The sequence below is a fragment of the Saccopteryx leptura genome, chromosome 1 (assembly GCF_036850995.1).
Source record: "Saccopteryx leptura isolate mSacLep1 chromosome 1, mSacLep1_pri_phased_curated, whole genome shotgun sequence".
NCBI lineage: Eukaryota > Metazoa > Chordata > Mammalia > Chiroptera > Emballonuridae > Saccopteryx > Saccopteryx leptura.
The window spans coordinates 154401344-154414052 of NC_089503.1; the positions used below are offsets into that span (position 1 = coordinate 154401344).

At 38.7% G+C, this 12709-nt stretch overlaps 1 protein-coding gene across 2 annotated transcripts in view; it reads left to right on the forward strand.

Annotated features, from left to right (window-relative positions):
• The window catches only part of HCN1 (hyperpolarization activated cyclic nucleotide gated potassium channel 1), a 338266-nt gene that overhangs the window by 45104 nt on the left and 280453 nt on the right, over window positions 1–12709 (forward strand). For both annotated transcript variants that reach the window (XM_066377963.1, XM_066377973.1), the window contains exon 2: window positions 8433–8856. In XM_066377963.1, the coding sequence (XP_066234060.1) occupies window positions 8433–8856 (424 nt within the window). The remainder of the gene's footprint in view (window positions 1–8432; window positions 8857–12709) is intronic.

Sequence of the window (12709 nt, forward strand, 5' to 3'; positions counted from 1 at the left end):
TAATGATGTACTAAGAACTTCATAGAGAACTGTGGCAATGGAACACATAGGAAAAGCTGAGCACAAACGCTGTTGTATTAGATAGAAGGTAAGACTGATCAGATGCCAGAGCTGAATGCACAGAGGAGTCAGGGATAATTTTTAAGTTTTATAGCTAATGGCTGGCTGAAAGGAGGAGGGGAAAAGCCTATATATTATAATAAACAGAAATAAGAATATCAGGAGAATTATTTTGAGGTTGTAAGGTTAATGGGTTTGGATTTGGGCCTGTTGAGATGGATGTTCCATTGGGACATTCAGAGGCCACTGACTGTAGGATATGGTGAGAAATGCACAACCCCCTCTCAGAGGTTAAGCCATGATGGATTGAGAACCGTTTGCATTAACATATTCATTCAGCCTGGAGGGGTGATGAGGCCAAAGGAGGGAGTGAACAGAGGGATTTGAATGAGATGGTCACAGAATGCCTATGCTAATGAAGGAAAAAAAGGAGTCAGGTAAAGGTTGAAAAGAATAAATTACTGCTAGTACATGTGCGAGAAACAGTGAAAATGCCAACTCACAGAAACCAAGGGTTAGGGAGACGTTCTAGTAGTGAGCAGAGTTGTAATGCACCCCAAACAAGGAGGATATGGATGAATATAAAGCCATTTACATGGACTATTAAAAGGTTACCATACAATGAAAAGGGCAGTTACAGAGAAAGGGGGTATGGTGCGGATCTTAATACCTTCGTATGGATTAAATTTCTACCCAATTATTTCATTTTAATAAGATTAGCTATAGCCTGATGCACCTTCTTCTCACCCATCTCATGTTCTCATTTGCTGAATTATGTTTACTGGAAATCATTGAAATGTCTTCGATTATGGTTTAAATTTGTTTTATCCATAAACTAGACTAAACTTTCCTACAGTGAGAACGTGCGCAGGGTTTTAGTGTATTATGAAAGCTAACATATTTTCACTTCCGATTGCTTATATTTTCTATGTTTGCAGATAGTGTCACTCCCTGACTGCCATTGACAATGACTTTATCCTTGAGGCATCATCAAGGCATTAGACCAAATAACAGACCAGACCAAGAAGACTTCTTTGCACAGCCTAGGGCAGGCATCTGTCAGCCCTGGTGTGAGCATTCTGGGCTCTGAGTAGTATGGTGTATAAAGTGAGGAAGGATGTCCGTGAACCCATCAGATCCAAGTTCACGTAGGGTCTGCTGAGACTCCGCAGGTGGATTGCCGCTGGTAGATGGTACTAGGAAGAGGACATAGTGTTCAAAAGAAGACACTTTCTGTTATTCCTCAAGATATGTGTGCTTAATAACTGGGCTAGCAATTGGTCTTTTGATGTTTAAATCAGTTTTCAATAAAATTTGAAACTTAATTTCAAGGACTATGTGTTTCATAAAAAGTAAGGGCAGCTAGACATTTATTTATTTATTTATTTATTTATTTATTTATTTACCTTAAGAAACAAGTTGGTTTACAAACATATGCCCAACTTCTAGTTGATCTCTAAAAATATAGTTTTGCGGAGTGAATCTCAAGTGTTCGTAACGGGACAGGTTTTTCTCACATTTGACTATCATTGTAGGTAAAAGAGTAGCCACATATAAATCTGGTATAAATTCAGGGGTTTCACCAGAGTCCTTTCCTTGGTTCTACTTAATGACAAATACTGTATGTATTTAATCAGGGAGAGGGAGAGGATAGAATCTTTCTTTCAGTACTTAGAGAGGAATATTTAAATGCAAGCACTTCCAGTAGCAAAATATGGTAGTTGTTTAAATCTCTTTAAGGTGTTAGGTTAGAAGTGTCTGATGTCAGATTATTTCACCTGGAGCAGATGTCATAAGAGGGCAGGGCAGCCTAAGGATAAGAGGGGAATTCTTGTGAGGGAAAAGGGGCATTGTCTTTATTTACCTCAAACCTCAGAGGGATGCAAGTGGGTAGGAAGAAGCAAGCACGACTAAATTTTAAATTCTTCACCATTTCATATCATGAACTAATCTTTATAATGTCACGTTTCCCTTCTAAAAACTTAATGGGGGGGTGGATTCTTGGCATAAAAATAATTTGTCTATGAAAATTATTTGATTAGTAATTAAAATCATGGTTATTAGTGATATCTTAATTATAATTGGAATATTATTTTGTCTATTTATCTACGTTTAGTAAAAGGTAAGTAAAAATGATTACCTAGCTCATGACACGGCTGTGCTGTCCGGAGGACCCCTTTTCCAGCCAGTGTCCTTGGCTCTGCTGGTTTCCCAGAGCAAGCAACTGGCAGGTTCTGTGTGCTACATTTTGCATACATCATTGCTTGCATCCTCCTGCAGAGGAGAAGTAGTTCAAGAACATTGAAGTTCATGGCAGTTAAATACCTTGCCCCAAACCATGAAGCCAGTAGAAGTAGAATTTGAACTCTAGGCTGCCTGGAAAATTTAACCAAGATGGCCTTGGCTTGTTGGCTCAGTAGATGGAGTGTCGGCCCTGTGTGTGGATGTCTCAGGTTTGGCCCCTGGTCAGGGCACACAGGAGAAGCGACGATCTGCTTCTCTCCCCCTCCCTTTCCCGTTTCTCTCTGTCTTCCCCTCCCACAGCCAGTGGCTTGGTTGGTCTGAATGGCCTCAGGTGCTGACAATAGCTTTGTTGATTCAAGCATCTATCTGCTCCAGACGGGGTTGCCAGTTGGATCCGGTCGGGGCTCATGCAGGATTGTGTTTCTCTATCTCCCTGCCTCTCACTTGAAAAAAAAGAATATAAAAAAGAAAGAAAATTTAATCAAGATCTTTTACAGATAAATACTGTTTCCTCTAGAGTGGGATGAAAAAAAGGAGAGAGATTTTGTAATTTATCAAACCAAGTACCAAACCCAAAACTGTTTTGTTTTCAAATTGACTTAAGAACATACTTTTAATCTGATTTCTTATTTAATTTTAATATATTTTATGTCATAAAACCCTCAATGAATAAAAATTTAGTGTTATATAAAGGACATTAAGAAATTATTTACTGCATTAATGGCTCTTTTCTGTTGTTGTTTTTTTAAGTGAGAGGAAGGCAAATAGTAAGACAGACTTTACTAAGGAGTTTCTTGAAAACCAGGATAACTAGCTTTTATTTAATTCAGGGAGTCTGATGGCTTTTGACCTGACAAGTTAGATTGGTTACTCTGGAACTGGTGAGTACAACTGATCAGATACCACAGACAGGAGACTCTTGAAATATCCTAAGCAAGAGATAAATAGCTCTGCCCTGACTAGAGAGATACAGTGGGCCTGGGACGAGGAAACAGATAGGAAAGGCAATTCTGTAATAAGACGTGTAAGACACAGAAGCTGAGAGATAAGGGAATGGGAGAGCATGCTGTCCAAAGGGAAATTTTCAGAGCTAGGAATCGGGAAGAGAAACTTGTGGCCAGGCAGGCAAGGGACTCTCATGAGGTCAGTTTTCAGGAACATATGCTTTGTTTAAAAAATTTAAGTTGCATCACACTTCTAGAGAAAACTGTATTTTTCTTGGCTACAAGAGGATGAATCTTTGTTAACTCAAGTGTTGTATTAGGCAAAGTCTATATAATAAGACTTGTGTTTTTGTCTATAAAATAGTCAATGATACTTTAAAAGAAAATGATAAAGATTAATGGAGCTTCATATTGATAGCAATATATCTAATGGCTTCAGACCATATTAAATACCAGTAATAAAAAGCTATGGTGTGATACAGTTTGCAGTAATAAAGATTGAAAGATACTTTATCCTTTTTATCTCCATTGACTAAGATGGATAGAATATGATTTTTTTTTCTTAAAAAATAGCTTCTATTTTAATGAAAGAAATACAAAAATGTCAGTAAAAGTATTTTTCGGTGACCTCTTGTTCACTCTCCATAAAAATAGATTTCTTTTTGCAAGGAAAGGTAAACGAATACTAAGTAGGCCACCAACATTGTGTCCACAGTTTGTTACATGCTAGGATCTCTGATTTGCATATATTATTTAATTTAATTTATAAAACTGTACACATTTGTTTCTACAATAATCTTCATTTTACAGGTGAAAAAATTTAGGATTAGAGAATTTAAGTAACTTGTCTCCAAATTAAACAACTGGTGAGAATTTTTGGTTGCAGACAGCTGCAATGGGAATCATAAAAAGCAAATGGATGAATACACCTTATATTTGAGGTATCAGAACTAAACAGCCATGGTGACTGATTGAATATGAGATTGAGGAGATTTAGGGCCAGGAGTTACACAGATGGCTCCAAGGTTTCTGGCTTACAAGTCAGAGCGTTGTTCTATTTCCTGACAGAAGGAACATAGGAGGGGTCTATGTGAGAGGTAAGATGGTCAGTTGGAGCCTGGGCATGCTTTGAACAAGAGTGTGGGATATGCACGGGGAGAGATTTACTGGGATACTGAGCATGAGGATAGCGGATTGAAGGACAGGAATGGACTGGAGACACAGCTTCTGGAGCCATCAGTTACAGGTTCATTACAGATAACATGGACAAGTGTATGGTTGCCCACGAAGCCTGTGTGCAGAAGAAGATGAAGGTCTCTATGCATGACCCCAAGGGGACTGCCACCTTCGAGGGAGGGCAGAGAAAGAAGCCCACAGAGGAAACGAATGAGAGTATCTTCAAAAGTGCAAATCCTTGGAGCACACGTGATTTCATTTTGGAGTTCAATGATGTCGCTTCTTTGTGAAATAGCTATTGTAATATTACATCTTGTCTACATCTCTCCTTTATCCTTAGTGTTTTAAGTGCCACATTTTGCATATTTCCATTGAGAGAAGAGAGAAAAAGAGAGAGAGTTTCATTGAAATTACCAGTGTATGGTGTGTGATTGACATGGGTATTTGTATATTTGTCTATAAAGGTATAGATACCTTTTGACAAAAAGAGTAATGAAATCTTCAAAATGACAAACGTTTATTTTTTTACCTACTCTTGGGGATGGGTGAACAAGGGGAGAGAGTGCCTTTTATAGTTGTTTCTTACACTACTACTTTTATCCCAGAAGCTATTCATAGTTAGGGATGATAGTAGCTCTGATAAGTTTAGACAAATGTGTGCCTTCCAAATGTAGTCCAGACAATCTAAGTGGGAGAATTAATCTTAAATAAAAACATCTTGGTAACATAAATTTCTGTCATAAAAGATTGTCATTTATGCAACAGAACTTTCATAAAGGACACATATGATCAGGATAAAGTAACTTATGTTTCCAGACTTAATAGAGTTCTATTAGTGAATTTGTTTCTTTATTGTTATAAGTATATAGTGTCACAGATACTCTATTTATAGTGTCAACAAACTTTGAAAGAATCTAAATGAAAATAACAATTGCCCTGGCAGGTTAGTTCAGTTGGTTAAGAGCGTTGTCTCAAAACAACAAGGTTGCTGGTTCGATCCCCAGTTATGCCACATGGGAAGCAACCATTAAATGCATAACTGAGTGGAACAACAAATGCTTCCTCTTCTTCTCCCTTCCTCTCTTTGTCTTTTTAAAAGTCAATAAAAATTAAGCAATGGATAGGTATAGGTCGGTTGATTGGAGCATCATTCCGGAGTGCAAAGGTTGTCAGTTTGATGCTCCATTCAGGACACATACAGAAGCAGCTCAGTGTTTCTGTCTCTCTCTTTCCCTGTCTCTCTCAAAAACAAAAACAAGCCCGGCCGGTTGGCTCAGTGGTAGAGTGTCGGCCTGGCGTGCAGGAGTCCCGGGTTCAATTTCTGGCCAGGGCACACAGGAGAAGCACCCATCTTCTTCTCCACCCCTCCCCCTCTCCTTATTCTCTGTCTCTCTCTTCCCCTCCTGCAGCCGGGCTCCATTGGAGCAAAGTTGGCCTGGGCGCTGAAGATGGCTCTGTGGCCTCTGCCTCAGGCGCTAGAATGGCTCTGGTTGCAACAGAGCGACGCCCCAGATGAGCAGAGCATCGCCCCCTAGTGGGCGTGCCAGGTGGATCCCGGTCAGGCGCATGCGGGAGTCTGTCTGACTGCCTCCCCATTTCCAACTTCAGAAAAATACAAAAACAAAAGAAACAAACAAAAAAACCCCATAATCATCTTTGAAGAATTAAGTTATAATATATTAATCTGGAATAACCTGGAAGTTCCTGGGTTTTCCCCCAATTTTAAGATAAAATGAGATAAGAATGCTTCAAGAGGTTGTTAGTAATCATAAATTCTACTTTCACATCTAGAATAAAATCTCTTCAATTATTTTTAGCCTTAGAAAAAGATTTGTTTTCTTATTTTAAACCAAAGAAGAATAAAGCATAACTTTTGGAATGCTGTGATGCTATGGGCTGTTCTAGGATCCATGTTTGATCTAATCTCCTAGGGATAAATTTACAGTACCTGTGTTTTTAGTGAACCCCCTTTATTACTGTTTAAGTCAATCTATGATTGGTGATTTAACATGAAAAGCACTTCAAAGCACCTCCAAAGAATCTTCCCAAAAGCAGTAGTTTTTCTTTTTGTTGATTTATTGGGGTGACACTGTTTAATGAAATTATGCTGGTTTCAGGCAAACAGTTGTACAACACATCACCTGTGCATTGTGCTGTGTGTCCACCACCGAGGCTGAGTCTCCGCCCCTCACCGCTTATCCCCGCTCTACCCTCCCCCACCTCCAGCAACCACCACACTGCTGTTTGTGTTCATGAGTTTTCTCTCTCTTTTTTATTTCCATTTTTTGCTCAATCCTTCCACCTTCCCCACCCAACCCCTTTAAAGGTAGATTTTCTGGTCTTAAATTTCTCCCTGATTTCCATGTCAGCTAGAGGGGATGGTGTTTGTTTGTTTGTTTTTTAATTTACTTCTTTACCAGATAAATGAGGTCATGGTTGTTTTAAATTTATTTCTATATCACTTGATGTAAAATAATTTTTAGAATTTTAGAATTACAATACTTTGCTTTAGGAATATGCAGTGGTAGTCAACCTGGTCCCTACCACCCACTAGTGGGCGTTCCAGCTTTCATGGTGGGCGGTAGCAGAGCAACCAAAGTATAAATAAATAGATAGATTTAACTATAGTAAGTTGTTTTATAAAGATTTACAGCTAGTGCTGGACTTACAACCATGATTGCTTCCGACAGACCGGTTGTAACATGATTTCATCATAAGTTGAGTAGGCTGTATGTACAGTACTGTGAAATGATGTTATAAAAATCTTTAAGTCATATTTTATCATAATTTTCTTTCATTATTGTTATATATCACAATTTTCTTTGTTCATTTTATGTCATTTGTATCATCTCTACACCATTTTGTTTCTTATTTTTATTTATTTATTTATTTATTGTATTTTTCCTGAAGTTGGAAACAGGGAGGCAGTCACACAGACTCCTGCATGCGCCTGACCAGGATCCACCCGGCACGCCCTCCAGGGGGCGATGCTCTGCCCATCTGGAGTGTCGTTCTGTTGCAACCAGAGCCATTCTAGCGCCTGAGGCAGAGGCCACAGAGTTATCCTCAGTGCCCGTGCCAATTTTGCTCCAATGGAGCCTTGGCTGCGGGAGGGGAAGATAGAGACAGAGAGGAAGGAGAGGGGGAGGGGTGGAGAAGCAGATGAGTACCTCTCCTGTGTGCCCTGGGCGGGAATCGAACCTGGGACTCCTGCACGCCAGGCCGACGCTCTACCACTGAGCCAACCAGCCAGGGCCTGTTTCTTATTTTTACATTCGTCAGGTTTAAGTAAAACACTGCATTACCAGTACAACTGGTTTAATATTAGTAAAGACAATTTCCTCTTGGTAGACATCTTGGGAGGGGTTTGATGAAAAATATCCAAGATACAAAACACAAATTGCTGTACCGAGTCTGGGATAAGAATTGAAATGGTGCACGCAGAGATGGTAGTGCTGCCGGAAGTCAGTCCGCACTGTTGTACGCCCAGCTGGGCAACGTTTGTGCTGCCAGACGCAGAGCAGTCATGGCTAGCAACTGTGGTCGTAAAGTCAAATGGTCTTAAGTTGCATAGGTTGTAAGTCGATCAATATTTGTATTCTGCCAAACTTAGCAAAAATCCAACATAAAGTACTTGATAAGTAATTATTATTATATGCTTTAACTTGCTGTAACTCTGCTTTATAAATTTTATAAAGTAAAGTTACTTCCCTACTTTATAAATCACCATTACTGTGGAACCGGTGGGTGGTTAGAAAATTTTACTATAACAGAGATACAAAAGTGGGCGGTAGGTATAAAAAGGTTGACTACCCCTGGGAATATGTTCATTTTACTTGGATTTAAATTTGTCAACATTGAAAGAGTTAGTTACCTTATTTATGAAACCAACACTTTGTTCTTTTCCTCATTTATTTAATCATAAATCAGTAATAAATGTTGATGGGGGAGAGGAAGAGTGATCTGGTTATTATCTGCATCTTAAAGACTGATTTGTTTTTGTTGTAGGTTTTATTGGGATTTAATCATGCTTATAATGATGGTTGGAAATCTGGTCATCATCCCCGTTGGAATCACATTCTTTACGGAACAAACAACAACACCATGGATTATTTTCAATGTGGCGTCAGACACAGTTTTCCTCTTGGACTTGATCATGAATTTTAGGACTGGGACTGTCAATGAAGACAGTTCTGAGATCATCCTGGACCCTAAAGTGATCAAGATGAATTATTTAAAAAGCTGGTTTGTGGTTGACTTCATCTCATCCATCCCAGTGGATTATATCTTTCTCATTGTAGAAAAAGGAATGGACTCAGAAGTTTACAAGACAGCCAGGGCGCTTCGCATTGTGAGGTTTACAAAAATTCTCAGCCTCTTGCGTCTGTTACGACTTTCAAGATTAATTAGATACATACATCAGTGGGAAGAGGTAAGACTTGTATTTTATTTTTTAAAGCCACTATACCATGACATTGTTAACTATAACTTTTAAAATGAACAACTGTGCTATGTATAAGTTTTATGAATTTCAAGAACATTTTTTTCTTTATTGTTTGGTACATAAGTTATATATGTATATCAAGAGATATGGTCAAATATTAGATTATATATTTTTTTTATTTATTCATTATAGAGAAGGGAGAGAGAGAGAGAGAGAGACAGTGAGAGAGAGAGAGAGAGAGAGAGAGAGAGAGAAGGGGGGAGGAGCAGAAAACATCAACTCCCATATGTGCCTTGACCAGGCAAGCCCAGGGTTTTGAACCGGCAACCTCAGCATTTCCAGGTTGATGCTTTATCCACTGCGCAACCACAGGTCAGGCCTAGATTATATTTTTTTATCCTAACAAATGCAAGTCCTCCTCAGAATGGATGTTTTGTTTTTTTTTAATCTGATATGAACACATCCAGTACCACATTTGATAAAGATGTGAAGAGTCTATTTGCTAATCTACTTTGTATCATTAGCTCTAGGAAATAATCTGGTATTTGGTTCTTCTCATATTGAAATTTCAGAGAATTTGTGTTTGAAGAAAACAGATTTTTTTTTAGTGTTTCCAAGTTCTGTATGTAAAGATGAGGTTAGCATAATAATTTTGTTCTTTTTATGCTTTGCATATAATTATTTATGATAGTTTCTCCCTATTAATTCATTTCCTAATACTGAAGAACAGTGTACCCAGCAGGGAAATTATTGAACAAGAAACACAAATAAAATACAGTGCGTCTGGTCAATATTTTGCTGACTAAAGCAGCTGCTGTTCTTAGGCAGTTCATGGGACCAGAAGTTGCTCAGCTAGCGGAGACTCCAAAGATCTCAGTTAAATGGACCATCACCAAGCAAAGGAGCTCATGTTCCTATTTCCAGGGTCTGCGTAGTAAACTTTTTCTTTCCTTCTACGTCTGTTTTGTCATTTTAAGTTAATTATAACCTGAATTTTTTTGTCTGCATAAAAAGGTTTGAAGAAGCCTTTGAGAGTATCCACACCTGCACTGAAGAAAACAGTATACTTGCGGTGGAACTGTCACTTTATTCATGACAGAAATCACTTTTAGCATTTTTAGGATGAATTCTGTTTTGGAATATAGGTGTAAATGAGTGAAAACATTGGACCTTCTGTGAACAGCAGCTCTGCCATCTTCTAGGTTGAGGCAGTGTTTTGTGTGGGCTTCTTAACGGTATCTTGGCTCACAGGATTTAAGGAAATAACATACAATAAAAAACTGCATAAAACAATGCTGAGAAGACTTAAAAATGGACCATTCTTAAAGTACGGATGTGGATTATGTTTAAAATCAAATGAAGTGTATTTGAGAAATTGGATTCATCTTGTTTTGTGTTTGTATAGCATATTCCATCTAAAAATGTAATAAATGTTTGGGTCTCAAACTTTATTATTCCAATTTGAGATTACCATTAAACCTAGATGGTTATTGATAATCATAGCTAGTGTTTATTGTTATATGTCAGATAACATATTTGGGTCCTGGCCAGTTGGCTCAGCAGTAGAGTGTCATCCTGGTGTGTGGAAGTCCTGGGTTTTATTTTCGGTCAGGGCACACAGGAGAAGCAACCATATACTTCTCCACCCCTCCCCCTCCCTCCTACTCTTTCTCTCTTTCCCTCTTGCAACCATGGCTCGAATGGTTTGAGCAAAGTTGACCCCAGATGCTAAGGATGGCTCCACGGCCTTGCCTCAAGCACTAAAAATAGCTCAGTTGCCAAGCAATAGAACAGTGGCCCCAAATGGGCAGAACATTGCTGGTAGGGTGCTTGCAGGTGGACCCTCATCAGGGTGCATGCTGGAGTCTGTCTCTCTGCCTCCTTATCTCTCACTTAATTAAAAAATAATGTAACATATTTGATTCTTTACTTGGATTAGTTTATTGAATCTTCCTAATAATGTTGGTTGCTTGCCAGGGTTCACAGAGAAAGTGATAAATGGATCTGGGATTAGAACCTTAGCAATTTGACTCCAGAGGCAGTGCTCTTAGCCACAAAACTGTACAGCTCCTCCTCACTATAACCTGTCCTCTTTTCACGACACATCCCTTAATACTCAATTATTTTATGTGTTGAATACAAATTGTAGATGAATATTTACCTCTAATGGCATGGTCACACAAAAAAGATTTCAATGACCACCCTGTGGAATGAAAAGGCAGTGATATAAATACCCAGTCATTTAACAATGCAGTGGGCCGTGTGACTTTTTTTCAGTGCCTGTTGTTTTAACCCAGTTACCCTGGAGACTAGCATCGGGATGAACAGATGGAGTCCTATCAGATAAAATGGCAGGCCGTGTGGTCAAAGAATAGGACACTCCTTAAAACTGGTGTCCTCTGGCTCCTGGCAGCGGTCACAGGCACCAGATCTGTATAACATGATGGTGTTTTAAAGATGCCACGATAGAAGTCAGGAGTGTCCACTCACTGCCACCGTTGCTGTAAAAGGCAATTTAATAGGCACTTGCAGGCATTTGGTAACCAAACACACTGTGGCCGGAGCTGTGAGTTGGCCAGACCTTTCTTATAAATAAATGACCTTGATAATAAATGAACCGTAAGCTCATTTAAGTGAAGAATGTTTACTTGATTATATGATACCCTCATATAATATCACATAGTGTCATGGATATTTAATATCTATTAGTAATACTGTTAAACAGGGAAGAAACAGTGATAATTAATCCAGAATTTAATACGACTTCATGATTTCATCACCTACAATGATGCAGACCAAAATCACTAAAGAGCTTAAATGGTTCCAAACTGGCAAATCCCTACCTGATTTTTTCTAAGTGCCACAAGGATGTGTTTCAGGTGGACATACAACAAACAGCTCGGAAGCACAGCTGCTCTGTGAGCAGCTCAAATAAGACTGCACAGGAAGATGTGAGCTCCACCCACATGTCTTGGAGTTCTGAGTGTTTTAGTACCAATCTGGCTAGTGCTAAATTCAGCAAATTTGGGGAAGTAATGTGTGAAGTCTGAAAGCTGCTTGTGTTCTAAATGAATCATTTCCAAGGAAGGCAGCTGCTTTCTATAGGGAACTGCTTTCATCGTTGAGGATACATCTTTTTTTTCCGGTCTGAATTAGTTCAACTGAAAAACAACAAGAAGTGAGAAAGCCAGATAAATCACAGAAATATGGTGAATGGAATAGAGAAACTTTAAAACTTCGCCATGATGTTACTATCATTACTGAAGTCGAATGTTGTGGCTAATATACGAGGGAAAAGCTGATTGGCCAACGTATTAATGAAACGCATCGTGTTAAGGAGTCAAGAGGCAAGTTGTTTACACAAGACAATTGCAAGATCATTGGCTTTAAGAAGCAAAAATAGAGCTCTGTCAGCACTAGATTTTCAGCATTAGGTGAAGGTTTTTTTCCTTTATTTTGATCATATGATACCCTCATAAAATATCACATATATCATGGATAGTTAATGTCTGTTTCACACTGAAACTTTATATATATTACCAGGTGACATGAAAATCTGTAGCAATTATTTAGATAAATCAGGCCAGAAAATGCTTTTTACTCTCCTCTCCTCAGAAAACTGAGTTGAATCTTTCCCACTCTTGTGTTTGGATTTAAAAAAAAAAATCATTTCTTTCATTCAACATTGCTTTTAATGTTGTATTTCAAGTAAAGTCAGTGACCCAAGCCAGACTGTTACTATGTCACAGGGGGAACAGTTCTCTGCGAGCCTCCTAAAAGAGACATATGGTGAGGAAATCCTCGGAAATTAAATGGAATATTAGTAACAATTTTTGACAGT